The sequence below is a fragment of the Anopheles funestus genome, chromosome 2RL (genome assembly GCF_943734845.2).
Source record: "Anopheles funestus chromosome 2RL, idAnoFuneDA-416_04, whole genome shotgun sequence".
Classification (NCBI taxonomy): Eukaryota; Metazoa; Arthropoda; class Insecta; order Diptera; family Culicidae; genus Anopheles; species Anopheles funestus.
In genome coordinates this window covers 79405538-79422828 of record NC_064598.1, presented here as the reverse complement: position 1 = coordinate 79422828, position 17291 = coordinate 79405538, and the positions used below count along the sequence as shown (strand labels likewise).

General features: G+C 45.2%; 2 protein-coding genes across 4 annotated transcripts in view; one reads left to right on the top strand and one right to left on the bottom strand.

The window, feature by feature from the left end:
• The first annotated feature begins 1063 nt into the window (after positions 1 to 1063).
• LOC125761925 (protein phosphatase PHLPP-like protein) lies at positions 1064 to 15739 on the top strand. Its single transcript, XM_049423520.1, has 8 exons — positions 1064 to 1941; positions 2905 to 3196; positions 3267 to 3580; positions 7061 to 7362; positions 12310 to 12463; positions 12543 to 12686; positions 12758 to 12911; positions 12984 to 15739. The coding sequence occupies exons 1-8, from the start codon at positions 1324 to 1326 to the stop codon at positions 15677 to 15679; spliced, it is 4674 nt and encodes a 1557-aa protein (XP_049279477.1). The 5' UTR covers positions 1064 to 1323; the 3' UTR covers positions 15680 to 15739.
• LOC125761933 (LIM/homeobox protein Lhx3) overlaps positions 15729 to 17291 on the bottom strand; it is a 59431-nt gene continuing 57868 nt past the window's right edge. For 2 of the 3 annotated variants that reach the window (XM_049423539.1, XM_049423541.1), the window contains exon 7: positions 15729 to 17183. In XM_049423539.1, coding sequence (XP_049279496.1) covers positions 16906 to 17183 — 278 coding nt within the window. In that variant the 3' untranslated portion in view covers positions 15729 to 16905. The remainder of the gene's footprint in view (positions 17184 to 17291) is intronic. The other variant, XM_049423540.1, reaches the window with a different exon arrangement.

Below are 17291 nucleotides of genomic sequence, written 5' to 3'. Positions count from 1 at the left end.
CAAATATGAGCTTATCAAAAACGCAATCTTGGCGGTTCATTTCCCCATTCATGGAAACTTTTTTATAGAACAACTTTTTATCATAGTTTTAATATGTTGATGATGATGTATATAACTACATCTAGATAATGAATCATTCCCATCCAGCAGCTATTGAAGCTTAATTACCTGTTCGCCTTTCCCCCCATTACTTCTTGCCTCTTGTGCCTGACAGAACATTGTAACTTCTTTGACCCACCTGCAACGGGGCAGGAATGGTAAAAGAAGCAAAGCCACCAGAACCATCCGAAAGCCCTTTAACCTAACGTTCTTTTCCTCTCGTTGCGGTTTTTGCACAAAAGTTTTACTCTTCCAGAGAGTGTTTGTGTGGGTTTTGCTTTGTTTTTGGGACAAGTTGCGACTCTCGGCTGGTGTGTTGTGCCCTTGTCGTATGGCGCTTGCCTTCTCACTTGACCCTACGGTGCGTTTTGCACGCACGGTGACGATCAGCACCCGATCGCTCATCATTTATATGCCGCTTATGTTTGCTAATGCTGCTTGCGTTAACTACTGGTTAGCGTTTTATGATGGTTTGCCATCTCGCTTCGTTCCGTACGTACTTGGTTTTGGAGGGCCGATGCTTCTGCTTCCCAGAAGCAGAAAAGCGACATCTCATCTATCGCACGTACACGCACGCTGAAGTCCGCAAAGGTCCGGTGCAGGTGAAGCGTGTCGAGTTCCGTCGTTGTATGTGCGCGGTAGATTTTTTTTTCTCTACTTCAATTTATGTTTTAACGGGTCTCTTTCTCTCTTTGTTGTCTCTCTTGCTATCACTTCATTTACCCCTTTTTTATTCACATTGATCGAAACACCTAACATGAAGTGTGAGTGTTTTTTGTAGCAGCACAAACAAGAAGGGAAGGTGGCGCTACTGACCGTGGAAATACCACGAGGGACTCCACCATCATTCGTTCCCTTTCTCTCTTTCTCTCTCTGTGTTTAGTTCGGTACCTATCGTTTAGTTCAGTTTGCACCGAAACTGCGTCAACGAGGCTCGCATTCGCATGCCGTTGGTCCGAGCGTTCGGTTGGAGTTCGGTTTTGAAGTGTTTTGAAGCATTTTCCCCATCGGTTTTCCACCGTGACCGTGAGTGAGTGACCAGTTGAGTGTGTTTCCATCGGTGCACTATGTGCTGTGATGAGTGGTTTCGGGAGAATTTGTTTTTCAAATTTGGAAGGAAGCGTTAAAATTCCAACTCGTGTAGCCTACTGTGTGATGTGATCTACGTGTGTTTTTGTTTGGTTTTTTTGATGGAGTGAAAGTTCTAACCCGTAATACAGCAATATGGTGGTGAGCACGAGCACCCCTATCGGGGGTATGACAAATGGTGTGACCCAGGGAATGGGATCGATCTTGCGCACGTACAAACCGCGCACGCCACGCGGATCCGTATCAAAGTTCCCCAGTGCCGGTAAGCTTGCTGTGATTAGTGCGGATATCAATTACGAATCCATCCCCGGCGATGGTGGTAGCGATGGTAACAATAACCGTCTGCAAAGGGTGCTAGATTATGATGTGGATGATGGTGATGGGAAACAACTGGTAAAGTTCAATGCAGATGAGCAAGAGTGTTCCAAGTGGCCAGATGGTTTGGAGGAGCGTATCGATACGAAGGCTGCATATCGGTTTGCCGATACGGGTGTGCGTTCTGTTGGTGAGCGAGTACGGGATGGTTCGTGCTCCGGGTCGTCGTCCGGTGTTATTATCGGCAAACCGGTCAACTTGATGCTGTCGAAGATGTCGCTACTGTGGAACACGAGCGGTTGGTTGCGGATCTACTGCGGCCCGGATCGTAGTGCGATCAGTGCGGAGGATCGTAGCCGGATGATACATGTGGTCACGACGGCCACCACCCTAGACGTGGTGAAAGATATGAATTTGCCGGCTGATTACACGCTCTGGGTAAGTTGCGTGTTCCGTGTACTAAAAACCTGTTGTACTAAAAACCACGGTAAAAGGGAGAAAGTGTCGAACGACGTGGAATGTAATGGAACGGGTGTTTTTAATTGATTAAATTTTCCTGTTTGAATGAGACAAAAATGCAGAGACAGGTGGATGAGCGCCCTTCAACGTCTTCTTTCCCTACGGTTTGATGTAGCGAAAGGGCCGAAGTGTCATTTAGAACTTATCGCAAGGCCATCAGTCTGCATCTTGTTAGTAATCGTGAGAATCACGCAAAGTAGTATGTACACTGAAACTGACGGAAATATTTTACGGCTATTGTTGCATGTTTAGATGAAAACCATTTACCTAGGTAGAAGATTGGTTAAATTAGCAGCTAATTATAGTGACCAAATCAAGGCGAACCGTAATTAAGGCAAAGATGTTTAAGCATCTCAGATTGATCGTTTTCATTTAGCGGCAACAAAGCGAGTGACTTCGATGCGCGAAACAAAAATATGGCGTAAAAATATGGTTTTACGAAAGCAGCTTATGAAATGTTTTACCAATTAATTAGATGTTGGTTTTGAGGTATTAGGTAATGACGTAGCTGGGTGTGTGTGTGGTGAGCAAACCATATCGAATACAGTTTGTACATCTGCAGGAAGTTGTGCGTTGCTTTATCTCTCTCTCCCTTTGTCTCTTTCATTCTTGGAGCAATATGAAGTTTAAAGCAGCTGGAAAAGAAAGGTGAAAAGCGATGTATATCAATACATTCGTTTGACAGTACAATGTGCGATGGAACTCACAAAGTTCCAGCTCACCTCATGACGTTTCCTGCCTCGTGCATCGCTCGTTAAAAGTGAAACTAAAGTACGGCGCAATCCGTCCATTTCCGGTTCCATTTTCTCCCCAGGGTGCATCCCCCAATTATGCTCGTCTATGATGCACTTTAACACTTTCTTTAACTCTTCTCTTCTCCAGGTCCAGATCGGTGGTGGCCGTACGAGACGGTTGGAGGAAAACGAGTACCCACTGTTGGTGCAGGAGGAATTCTTGAAGTCGCTCGGTTACTTCGACGAATCGCGCCGGGCCCGGCTCGGTATCGATCCAGAGCTAAAGTATCTGATCCGGTTTCACATAGGCCCGGCCGAGATACCGATGTGCAAGGGTGTGTTGCGTTCGGGCACGGTCGAGCTGCTCAAAGGGTTAATGTATCCGCAGTGGCGCCGCCGTCATTTGGCGATCGTTGGCAGCAAACTGATCGTCTATCATGGTGAGAGTTTGTTCCTTTTTGGTGTGGAAAATTTGGAGATTTATTTCTAAATATTTTGCTACTAATTTAGGAAATGCATCCTTCTCGCCGGAAGTGTACGAGTTGGCCGGTGCGAATGTGTTCGAGCATGCACCGTGCGACAATCGGTTAATGATCAAGATCGTACCGAAGGGTGGCAGTTCGTCCAGTGCGCGCGATAGTCTCGACCGTGATTCGTCCCTGACCAGTGTGGAGTTTATCGATTGTTCCGGTACGGTTGGTGTGTATCCCGGATCGGCGATGGCCATCGGCAACCAGGTAGCGACAGCCGAACGGGAAACGGTACTGTTCCTGGGCTTCCGTGAGTCTTGGGAGCGTGACCAGTGGAGCGTCTGGCTGTCGGTGGTAAGTGTCGTTCACGGCTCGAAGGGCTTTGAAGGTTTGTGTTCCAGCCGAGCAGTTTCTTGTAGTTCCTGGGGGAAAATAAACATTCATTAGTGGTCGTTTTAAGGGATCTCCAGGGAACAAACTCTTCAAGTAACCGATGAATTCTTGAGTCCGTAAGAAGAACCTCCAGAGCGTCAGTATTTGGAAGGTCGTACTGAATGTTTTCCTTGCATGCGTTTCGGATCGATGGCTTTTAGAAAATTGCCAATCGTGTACGTTCTACTGTGAATTTCGGTTAAGAGAGGGGAAAATGGCTGACTTAAAAAAACTAAAAACAAACGATGCAATCTTCCTCGCAAGAACGAAGTCATGAAGTGCAATGGGTTTCGTGTGCTTTCCGGACCGATTTCACTCCGCTCGTATCGCATCACTGAAGGGGAGGGTGGTTTAATCACGCTATGTTTGCGTTTACTTTTGCTATTGTGCAAAAAAAAACAACACAGTAATGGCATCAGTTGGGTAAATGGATTTTGCAAAACAACTTGATTGCATTCTATTCGGATCAGATGCATTCTTTGGGGAATGAAGTTCAATGGAGGGGAAAATAGCACAAAAACCAGAAAGATGTTTTCTAATAGAGGAGCAAAAAATGAGCACATTAATGGTGAACAAAATGAACACATGTAAAGTGGGATTTTCTATCTGTTAACAGGCTTGTCTTTAATGTTGCTTCAATTCCAAGGGGTAACATTCAAGTGATTTCAATGCGCGTTAAGCTTCATGATTTTGTTTTTCAATTTTGCTTTTGCATATCTTAATTCCTTTACAACAAACTATAAACTTAACTACCGAAATGAGTGCTAATTAGACATACATTTGACTAACATTGTTCCGTTTTAGGCAGTTAACCATTAATTGAAACTTCCAAATGCACAATACTCAGTACTATGCAGACCGTTTTGCACAAATTGGAATGTTTAACTTGCAACTCGGGGAAATGGAGGATCATAAACTCTCAACCAAGACCACCAAGATGTTCAACCTTTGCTTCACTCCGTCTCTACTACCTCCGTAACGAGGAAATGCACAAACAAAGAAAAACGGACTGCGTGCGCTACATGTGAATCACTACCGGTTGATTCAAGAGAGTAAAGATTTGAACAAACGAAAAGCACCCAACGTCCGTTAAAAGCAGTTGAACGGCGTTAGATACGGTTGAAAGCATCACCCTTAAACCTCTTACTGGGGTGGAATCATTAAGCTCCAGTTGATCCTGAACCGTGACTTTATTTTTGTTGCTTATTGCCGTCGGTGAAGATGATCGTGATCTGATGATCATTTTTCAGCGCGTTCGCCCCTTGGTTGGAGATACACGAAGGACCAATTTTCCACCAGCTATTGCTCACAATGAAAGTAAAACTTTAGTCCCTCTTCTCGCTTCCTTTTCCCACCTCTATTATGATCATTGGTCAGAAAGCAGAAACCGCAAAACCCGCGACCAAGTGAGTGACTTTTGTAGCTGTGGATTTAAAAACTAAAAACGCTCCTACACCGACCTAAGCATTACCTACCTGGGGGGTAGGCTCGTAGCGGAAATGGAAATGAGTCAAACGGACACACATTTCACTCTTTCACTCATCCACCCCCAGTCACTGAGATGGAGGGAGTTTAAGTCTTTCCTTGCCCCGGCGCGAGCTTCGATGCGTGACGAGAGGTCCAACAAAATCGATGCCGTGAGGGTGATTGTGTCATAAGATGTGAAGCGCATGATACGGTCCGGCCTTCGGTCTTTGCGGTTTCCAAAACAGTGCTCCACCTGTGTGCGGGTTGTAAATTGAATAACTACAACGGGGCACGGTGGTGATCATCTTCTGCGCAATCGCGCGCTTCTATTTGTAACCAAAAATCAACTTGTCACAGTGAGGATTACAACTATCGGGCTGGATTGACAAATCTTGGGGGGAAAAACTTGCTGTGTACGATGGTACGTTTTTCCTCGTGTCGACAACGACTTGGTGGGTGGTTTGGTTTTGCGCAAAATTTGCCATTTTATTTACCGCGCATCTTGCAGGATGGAATGAATGTTAACGAACCGAGAAATATAACAAATCAGCATTGCGTAAGAATTTGTTCAAAACAATTAATCTACGTTGTCAACAATTTCATATCGTGTTTACATGCGTACGAAATAAACACATCCGGCACAATGTTTTAGACATTGGCATTTTTTGGTAGACGAATTGTGTGTCCTTTTCTTTGTGGGCGGTTAAGCTTCGGTGACGCTGCTGTGCAAAGTAGCGTGGCCAGCTAAAGTGCATGCATGCTGCACTAATTAGTGAGTGATGTGGTTACAACATTCCGTGCATATGCATATGTTGGCATGTAATGAAGTAGGAACATTAAAATTGTAATTGAGAAATTTTGTTCATAAGTACATTGGAAAATCTTGACCTGGATGCTTTTAATTTTAATAGACGACTTAAGACGGTTTGTTTCTTTTAAATTTTGTAATAGAAGTTTTGATTGAGGATGTATTTTTAATACTTAATTTTAGCTTTTATTTGATCAAATTTAATCCTAAATACGCCTTAGGGCAATATAGGAAGTCGGAGAATAAACTTTACTCCGCATTGTCTACGGCGAGTTACTTCCTTAACCATCGCTTAAATCGCCGATTTAAAAGACAGACAACAGTGGTAGAAAGTCAACAAACCATTACCTCCCGAGTAAAGATGACTTGGAGCTTACGATTGTGGCACGTGTGCGGTATGATACAACGCGCGAAGCCATGTCTTCTTTCACTTCCTTCCTGCACACACACACGACTCGGAAGTGCTTCAATTCACCTACACCCCCCACATGCTCCTAGTGATCAAGTCGTTTGGCAAGAAAACGGTCCTGGAGCAAGCTAAGATTCAAATAATTTTATGTAATCACGTGTACCGTACACATAAGTGGCTGGCACTGCTGCGTTGCCACCTAGTTGTGCGCAAACCGTAGCATGTGTCTCACAGCCCATCCTTCCTGAACTCTTTCTGTGACAGTAAGGTCGGTGTTCTAGTCCAGTTGCCAACGGGCATTAGGTGGTGTAGGACGTTCTTTCGCTGCGTGGCGCTTCCAACCACTAGTTTTGTGTCGTGTCGGGGAATTTGGTGACTGGTTTTACTTACGTCGTGTGCTATGGTACTGAGCAAGTGTATTATTAAGACGATGGGCGATGGAACGTCCAGTTTGAAGTCCAACAAGAGTCGCGTCACGTTCTCGGACGTGGAAGCGATCGAGTTGGATTCGTTGGAAATAGAGTTTGATAAGTTGGATCGCATCCCGGATGGTGGTGGTGCTGCTGCTGCAACAAGTGCTTGTATTCACAGTCAATCGAATGTTAGTGTCGTTGGTGAAAACAAAAATTTGATGTGCCTTTTCTAGTGTGAAAAGTGTTCAGATTATTGATTGAGAAAATTGAGCGACTTCCAGTGTTAATATAATCGCATTTTACAGGACGAACCGGACCGGAGCACCAGTCAACGGTTGGATCTGGATGATTCCGGTTTGCAGCAGATACCGGACGTCTTTCTGCAAGCACCGACTGCTGTCGAGGAGTTGCTTGCTGGTCGTAACAAGCTGCAGGAGATTGCCCTACGAGCGTTGGGCCAGTTTACGTACCTGAAAGTGTTGCGCTTGAACGGGAATGCTCTGAAAGAATTTCCCGACAATTTGTACAGCTTACGGAACTTGCGGCTGTTGGATTTGAGTGAGAACGAAATACGTAAGCTGCCGGATAGTATTAGTGCACTTAAGAGGTAAGTGAAAAATATGATTTTTTTTAAATTCTTCAGTTAGTAGACGAAAAATGCGATTATAAGTCCATTTTACTCTGAGGTTTAAAAACAAACGTAACGCACCGAACGTATAACCGTCATTCGAAACTTATCGTTTCTTTGACGCACGATGTTTTTCTTATACGCCGCAAGGTATGCAATTCGCATTCACAGCAAACACATAGGCGCACACGTGGTTACAATTTGAAAGTAGCAAACAACGGTTGGGCGATCGTTTTTATTTGCTGTTCGAAATCGAGTATAACAACTAACCATTCTTTTTTAGTCTAAACTTTTTAATATTTATTACGGATTGTTCACATATTGCTCTCTACCACAGGTCAACTTGTTTGTTAAATTGTATGTTAATGCGTGGACTAGTATAACAGTATTTTCTTACTTATTGTCGGAAAAGTTTTTTATGAGGCACTTTTTCAAACATCACATTTTTGGCTGAATTTTTCATAAAGTAACATACTCCATGTTCAATTTAAAGAATTAAAGTGAATTATAAATTGTTGTTCCTCTTGACTTTAAAAGGGAAAGTGTTTAGTATAGCCGCTTCATAATAATTTCCAGTTTCTCCAATATGTTGTTTGTTTGTTACCGCACGTACGGGTCAACATACCTCTAGTGTGCAAAAACCAGCACCGGAAATGTCTATCAAATCGAAGATGATCTAAGTGCTGTTGCGCGTACGCAAAATCATTTCAGACTTGTGCAGAAGTCATATGTAGGCCGGTTGCGTTAAGGATGTATCATAATGAGTTTGGTACGAAAGGCAAAGGGCGATACTCATCAGCACACCGGATGAGTGAAATTTCCATATCGTCACACTAATGACCGAAGCCACCGAGAGAGTCGGTTCAAGGAGAGTAACGCCACAGGCAGTACTTAGCCACTTCTGATACGAATCTCTGCCGAGTGCGTTTTGTTTCGCGGAATTGTGATGGCATGGGTTTAGGATATGAGTGGATTAAAAAGCACAAATCTACTGTGTTTTGCGAGGTACCAGCGCGCGCAAGCTATGCAAAAGACAATCACAAAGCCACAGACACAACACATTTTCGCGGCAAGTCAAGTGTCAATTCCAAGGGTACGACCGTACCGGAGCATCTTAATGGTAAATGAATTAATTACGCATGCATGCGCGAAGCATACGGTTTGGTTCTGCATGAGGAATCACTACCAACTAGTTGTACGCTTGTTTGCCGTGACCTATCCGTACCATGCATGGTTCCCATTCTTAAGGCGTTGTTTGCAGTCAAAATAACGATAGCAAGAGAAACCGAAACGATACGAAAAACTCATCCTTCTACGACTTTTTTTTTGCTCTGGTCCACACCATTCCACGCGTCGATGTGACATCGATTTCATCGCAAGGTTCTATTCTGGTGCTCGTATGCCGAATGTGCGCAGACTTCCGGTGGTTGCGCACTGAAGCAGATACTTAAAATTAGTCACTAAAAAACAAAACCCCGTAAAAACGACAACTCCGTAAAGTCATCCCTTTCGTAGAAAACAACCATCGCTTGGTGTATAATCTTTTGTCCATATGTGTACGCTATGTCTGTGTGTGTGTGTTTAGTGAGGGTGGGTTTGTTGGATCTCCAACAGTGGTAGCCACCATTCGCGTAGGTCAAGCTTGAAAGCGGCACACGGTAACGTAGAGGAAGGTTTCACTCAAACTGCGGCTGGTGTGTCTGTACTGCTCCGTGGAGTCCGAAGAAGTAGCCACAGCGTTTTTCCTTTCGATCCATCCCCGGCAAGGTAGGTTGGGAAGTTAGTCAGTCGTGAACGGCGATGCTTGGCGTACTTTAGTGCCTGTGTGTTTAGTTTTACACGAAGTTTGCTCCACGATGGAGGTGTACGTTTGCGTCAACGCTTGCCCACAGTGAAAGAGAGTGTTTTTGTTTTATTGTACAGCGCATGAGGATAGTTTATTCCAGCAGGAGAGTTTTCATGAAAATGCCCAAAAATTTCACATTGTGCGTGTAACTAATGGTGACGATTGCTTAGAACTGTGGACAATCTTCTTTTGCTGGTGAGCATATGTTACACGTGCGTAAGGAGAGAGTGATCTAAGTAAACCAAATACGGTCCGAACTTCGAACACCTTCGAACTGGAAGGATGCTGTCCGTTGTTTGTTTGATGGTGCAATGTTGTTGTGATGGGTGAAGTGAAATGTGCATGGAACCGAAAAAACGAGGTGTGAATTTCGAAACACATCCGCGGCCCGTGGGCGTTGTGAGCGTGAAGATTTTTAAACGCTGATAGTTTATTGACCACTGGAGTAAGGCTCCTTTAAGAGGCGGCACAACAGTCGGCAGACCTTCGACTGCAGTGCCCTGACGAGGGGTGGAAAAAAGTAGGCGCAATTGTGCAATAGAAGGTTCAAACGATTTCAATGCCCATCGAAGCGAGGAAACAAGAAGTTTGTGTTTGATGTGAACTAAGGCAGAAGGTGTTTAATTGAGCGTCTATCGGCTATTTGAACTAACCTAGAAGAGTGGATTATAAAGTGCTGCTTTAAAAAAAGGTACGAAATTCGGTTGACATTCTACTATAGCCTACTACGTTTCAAGTGAATGCTGCATTTGTCTAGCTGTCTCATATGTGTGTTGAATTGTATGTTGGATTACTTTTACCATTTCACTGATTTCTACCCATCCACGTTTTATCCGTTGACCGTGACGTGCGTTTAAGCGGCAATTTTACCCTTTACTATCAAGCTTCGTGGTCGTCATCGACAATCCCACACGGGGCTTTCGCACGCTGTTTCGAAAATATATGGGTAAGAAAAAGACACTAACAGCAGTATAGCAAGCAAGGACAGCAGGTCGAAAATGAAATGAGAAAGGGAAAACTGACCCAAGAGATAGCGTGCGATAGTGGAAAATCTTTATCGATGTGAATAATCGTTACTCACATCGTTGTTGTGTGTGTGTGTGTTTGTGTGTTATTTGGTTCATTTTTTCATAATTGCAACTTTCCGTTCCATAGCCGAAAGCCGATAGTGTCACTGTTTTATTGCACTAAAGATGGTTTATGGACATGTTTATGGCCATTTTGCTGAATATTTTAATGGTGGACAATAATGTGCACTTTAGGCATGGGGGTGGTAAGTGGAGATTAGGGGGTGATTTCATTAGTGTCCACTAGACGTTTGAAAATATGGAAAAATTATCCTAATAACGCAAAAATAAGACCAATGGGGAAATTGACTGATTGAATATAATACATTAGGTTTTATAATTTATTATTATAAATTAGTCTATTAGTCTTATTCTTGCTTAACTAGCAATGATAATACCGTATTATATATTGTTGTAGACCAATTTTTCAATTTTATTTTGGCATACATGTTTTATAAGTGTTAATGCCGGACGATTGATGTGCCTGAAAATATTTTTAATATAATGAATTAAAAAGTTTTACAAGATTTAAAAAAAACTAGAAGCTATTCAACATGATTGGTAGTCTAAAAGGTGCTAATGGCTTGGTCAAAGATTCTTAAGCCTTATAATCCAAATGACGTTTTAATTGTATTTGCATAATCTTAGGCGTAAATAAAAATTCAATGAAAATAAGCAAAAATCTTACAAGAATTTGAAAAAGACTAAATAAGTTAAAAAACATAATGCGAGCGAATGAAAAATTATCAAAAACAAAAAAGAGGGAAAGGGATGGCCCATGCCCTGCAAACAACGGGTAGAATACATTAGTTACACTAAGCTGATTTCTTCTTTAAGCGATATGAATATTCAGTCTAGCTTTGTTTTCTTTCAGTTTGCGTTAGCTTCCACCACATTAGCAGAATGTGCTTGTTAAAATGGATGTCTCTTCGTTGTACTACCAGGCAGCAACACATTTGTGACCTAAATTAAGCTATGCAAACGCAGTTCTCTCTTACGTTAGTGTCCACTTACCTCTTTTTACTATCACTTTAAATGCTTGTGAGTGGAAAGAAAACAACACCAACAACAATACCTTCCATTTGGCTGACGAACAAATCGAACGGGCGGATTCACGAATTAACGGCGCACTGTTGAGTAACGGTGGCGCAGCTTACCGAAAGGAGAATAGTTTCATGAAAACCAAATACCTTCGCACACGGCACAAAATACACTCACAAAAAATGCGCCACATATAAGCAAAAAAGTATAATAAAAACGAAGGTACACGCGGAAAATCGCGCCCCACGCACGCAACTCTCTGCTGCAGCTTACGTCTACGGCGATGCACCGAAACTGGTGCGGTGAAGCAGTTTTGTGAGGTTGTACCATTTTCTGGTGTATTAAGCGAACCCACCTTAGGAGAACTTTTTCCACAGCCTGAGGGTGCAAGAGACCGGAGATCTATTGTTTATGGTCACGGAAGCGCATCAGCATTGATTGAAACTGATCTGCTAGTAGAAGTAGTTGTGTGCTAGAAGATGGTTCGTTTTTTTTCTTTCTTGATACAAGACGATCGTACGAAGCGATCGCCCCGAATGAAGGTATGATTTGCTGCGAATGGTCCAGAAAACACGGGCATCGCTTGTAAAATTATGACCTGATGATGAAGTGATCACGCAAATGATTGAGATCCATTCTCCGGGCGGTTGGAAAAGAAAGTGAAATTCATCACTGGTTGGTGGGGGAAAACGCTCGTCTGGCGGACAGTTGATCCGTAAGTGAGGCATGAAATACGGATCGTTTTTTTTCTCTGGCCAGTTTGATGGTTACTTATCTCATTTACATAACGACGCTGGCAGCGAACCAAAACGAACTCTTTGGTGACTTTTTTTTCGATTGAGAAAGATCTAGCGTGTGTCATGGACGTATAAGCACCGATTAAGATCTTAACTGTCTACTACATTGAAAGACAATACTACTTAAAGCCCAAATGTGAAGTTTAGCTAATGCATCTCTTTTGTCCCGTTACAGCCTGGAAGAGTTTACAATCGAAAGGAATGAATTACGCGAGCTTCCAGACAGCCTAAAAGGACTCTCGAGCTTAAGAATCTTGAATGCGGCCTACAATCAACTGGAACAGTTACCATCCTTCATGGTGAACAACATGCGCTCGATGACTCTGTTTGTGCGTAAAACATTTCAGTGACACAAAATCTGCTGTATGTTTTACGCAATGTCTATCTAATGTACTTCTCCCGTTTTAGCAACGAAACGATTCACTTCGAAATGGACACCTGCAGCATCGGGATGCGTCCCAAAAGAGCGACGAAAAGCCAGACATACCGCTGACCAAGGTGAACCTTCGAGGTAACCAACTCAAAGGAAGCATTATTCTCGGAAACTATGGAGTAAGTCGTGACCTTTAGTCGATGCTCGTTAAGGTGATGAACTCAATGTCCTCTTTCCACTCCCTATCTAGCTTCTAACGCAGCTAGATGTCAGTGAAAATTCGATTGAGGTTATGGATCTGTCGGCGCTAGACAAGCTGGAAACGATCCAATGCTGCCGGAACAGTTTACGAGAGCTTACGCTAAGCGGACGGAATCTGCACTCTTTGATAGCGGGCAATAATAGTACGTGGCTGAGTTAAAATTGGTTGCCTCAAGTGCTTCAGGTCCTAATTATACTCTTGTTACTCTCTTCAGATCTCACCAAAATATCCGTCCGAGCTACACCGACCAACCTGAAGCACATGGATCTTAGCTTCAACTGTCTGCAGGAACTACCCGATTGGTTGGTTGGTTGCCACCAGCTAAGAACGCTGTACGCAAACAACAATCAGATCCATACGATTTCGGAGCATCTGCTTAACAACGAACATGCGACGATCCAGACATTGCACCTTGCCTACAACCAGTTGACCAGTTTTCCACCGATGGTGAAACGGAAACTTCCCCTGCAGAAACTCTACCTGCAGTGTAATCTGATCGAGGATTTGCCCGAAAATTTCTTCATCGCATGCGAGCGTTTGACGATCTTGAACGTGTCGAGCAACAAACTGATGACGTTGCCGATCATTTTCGGTTCCAGCTGTAGTTTGGAGCGGCTGTACGCTACCAACAACTCGCTCACCGATCGTGTGCTGGACTCGCTCATATGCTTGCCTCGTTTGCGGGTGCTTCATCTGGGATATAATCTGTTAACGACCATGCCCGAGACGTGCATTAGCTGCTGGGGTGATCTGGAGGAGCTGGTGATTTCGGGTAATAAGCTGCGCCATCTACCGGAGAACCTTGCCAACATGGCAAATCTGAGAGTGTTGCGAGTCCATTCGAACCAGCTACAATCGGTACCCAGTTTGGGTAGGACAATAACGCTCCGAGTGTTGGATCTTGCCCACAATCAGCTGGACAAGGTAAACATTGCGTCGTTGGTACCGCGCAACCTGCAGTTCCTGGATCTGTCGGGCAACAGGCAGCTGCAGGTGGATGCACAACAGCTACAAGCATGTAGAACACAGCGCCCAATGGCTCTGGTGGATGTCTCGGGGAAGAATCGGCCCTCACTTCCTACGGCCCCATTACCGTACCAGGAGCACGAAGATTACGAACCCTGCTGGAAGGTAGGGTTCGCCGAGACGAGCGGTTGTCTGCCTAAGTTATGTATTGCACAACTTCGATTACCTGCATTTTGTAACTCCGAGGGTCTATTTGGATTGTTTGATGGTGAATCAGGCAATGGTGTACCGAACCTGCTGGTGAAGGCAATCCCGAAGATACTACTCGAGGAACGAACTGTGAAGGAAACGGCGAACGACTACATGAAGTACACGCTACTGTCGGCACATCGAGAGCTGAAGCAACGTGGTCAGCAGGAAGCGGTGAACGTTACGCTCTGTCACATTGCCCGCAGTCGACTTCCTACGGAAGCGATGAGCTATCTTCCCCAAACGGTAGCGAGTGGACGTAAGTTTATCCTTCGTGTAGCGACCGTTGGAGAGAGTTCCGCCGTGCTGATCAAGCACAATCGTTGTGTTTTGCTGAACAAGGGAAGTCCGTCGAGAAAGCTGGGACTTAGTGCTAACTTCCCCGTTACTGTGCCTGATCCGGAGGTGCAGGAGGTGGTACTGAGCGATGCGGACGAGTATCTGGTGCTGGGGAATAGAAAACTTTGGGAAGTGATCACGATGGAAACAGTTGCGGAGGAAATTCGCAAGGAGGAGAACATTTTGCTAGCGGCAAAGCGTGTACAGGACATTGCCCAGAGTTATGGGGCGGAGGAGAATCTCAGCGTGATGATCATTCGGTTCAACAATCTCGGTACGGATGTTGACTTCTTGATGCGTGAGTTGCGTCAAACGATCCGCAAGAAACCGACCCTGATACAGGGTGGAACCGGTGTGATATCGGGGTTTTGTAAGTGTGGCTGTTGTTGCGAGACGAACAATAGCTGCTGTCACTCGGCGGCAGCAGTACAGTTCGTGCGTCACCCTTCAGGCCGAAGCGATCGATCATCGCCCAGTGGACAAAGCGATCAGACGAGCGGCAGTGAAACGGTTACTCGGCACGGATTACCTCGCACGAAGGGTTTGGATGTGGTTGGATCGTCTACAGGTGGAGGTTCCATGGTTAGTCGACGGCCGAATGCAACTTATCTGGCGAACGAACGACGGAGCCTGCGGGGTGGCGTTGTACGTGCCGTTCGTGCTAAAATTGAGGAGGAGAAGGAAAAGGAAGGCATGGACGAGTCCGATTCGGCCATGTCGGAGGAACAGTTCAAGTGTTGGGAGTACATGCTCGAACAGAACACACAGCTCCTGTTCGACAAGGAGCTCAACACCATCTCGCGGGGGTTTGTCGCGAAACGGACAGGAACGCTCGGAAACGGAATGTCCGAAACTGGAACCAACTCGTCCGGATCTTCCGGATCCGGGACAAGCAATCTCACGAAGCTACAGCTAAAGAACCTCTCCACCAGTTCGCCCCAACTGGCACAGCTCGAGAGCGATAGTGGATTGAACTCTTCGTTGGCCAGTGGGTATAGTGGCACGATGATGACCACCGCCCGTGCGACACCATTCCTTTCGAAACAGTTCGGATCAACGCGCTCTTTTCATCCGTCTTCCTCCCAAAGTTACTTCAAACCGATTCAGTACAACACGCCCGCTCACGGAGGCGCATCACGACCGCGGCCTATTAACACCGGTCCGAATGCGGCTTACTTCGGATCGCTACAGCGGCTGATGCCTTACAACCTTGAGTACGATGCAGCTACCGCGCAGGATCGTTACGGTTCGAATGGCAATATTCTCGAGCGGGACAGTACACTAGAGCTGGACACGATTGATCCGGATGGTGGGCGAATGCGACAGTACTGGGGTGTTGCAACGACGGAACTGTAAATAGTGACCCGTTCGGATGCTATCGTGATCGTCTTATCAAACGCGAACGGAAACGTGTAAATCGCACGGCTTCCGGTGCTCCCGTTTATCCGGGTAGCTTCGGTTTGGCGCGTGCGCGTTGTTGTATTTTGTTCACGATCGATCCTTGCCTTTGTTTTGTTTGTAGCAATAAATTAAATAAATATGTACACATTTGAATAGGATACCGGATACCGGAGTGTGTGTGTGTGTTTGTGTTTATGTCTCCCGCACGATACGGTGCCATATAATTGGTTAGTAGCTGTAGATGTTTGCTTTGTATGAATGTATATAGCTATATAATGCAGAAGGACAACCGTTCGCCACCGAATGAGGAACGTTCGTTTGTGGGCTGAACGTGCATGATTGACTTGTTTTGGCAAGTGAACTGTTCTTATCCTACTTGTTCCTTCCTTCCTTCCGCTCTTGCCACTAAATATTGGTCAACTTTGGAGTGCTGTCTGCTGTACATCCGATCTTACCTATACACTCTAGCATCTTCGATCCCGAGCCACTCTTAACGTTAGCAAAGATTGATCGGGGTTCTTTTTGATTTTGTTTTTGTCTCCAAAACATTTCGCACTACAACGATTCGGAGATGAGTTTCGTACCGCGCTACCGAAACGAAACAGTTTCAAGGAACGAACATTGGGGGACACTTGTGGACCTAACACTGGCCGGATTTTTACCAATTCCGAACCGGAAAATTGTTTTTTTTTTTTGTTACGTATGGGATTGGACTATCTTCGCACTAGCTTCGCTGCTTACCGGCACACCGGAATTGCACGCTTTCGTAATGCTCTCTAACTATCGGTGTCCAAGACGACTAGCACCGGATGATTTATGGTTTTTAGTACTTATGCTACCTTACGCTGTCTCCATCCTTACGACTTCTTTACGACTAGTTCTACACTCATTTAAGACTTCAATGTACTCGCTATGGTTGATTGTTTTTGGTGGTGCAGGGGAATGTTGCTTTACAAAGAAAGTGTTCAAGAAATGAAGTAACCCAAACATGAACCACCTCACCCCTCATTATGGCACATTCGATTACCGCTGAAACGTAACCCCATTCAGAAGTACGGGAATGACACAAACTTAATGTGTAAAAGAATCGGAACAGCTCGTGTCGGTGATGATGGTGCTCGTAACTAGTGCAAACTATTGCGCGGCGGCAAATGTTTCGCCGGTACTCCTTTGCGCCTGCATCAGTAGTGCAGGGCGGACGTTCCATTCTGGGGCGGTTGCTGCCCGAGCACCCCGAGCGGTGGCGGTGCCTGTGGCGGTTGTACGGAGGGTGCCACCGGTGCCCCGGTAGCTGGAAGCTGCGTTTGCGGTGGCGGACAGTCACCGAGCCAGGAGTCGGGACTGGGCGGAAAGTCAGGATAGCCGTGCGCGGGACTAGAATCGTTGCTGAGGTCCGACACTGCGCTACCGTGTAGCCCAGGGCGGCGAGCACCAGGGTGCATCGAGCTTAGTGGTTGACCTGCAGAAAGGCAAAAGCAGGTTTTCCGTTAGCGTTTGTTTGGGATGCGCTGTCTTTCGAAGCGGAGCAACGCAAGGAACCGCCCGCAGTTGAAATGTATTGGAAATA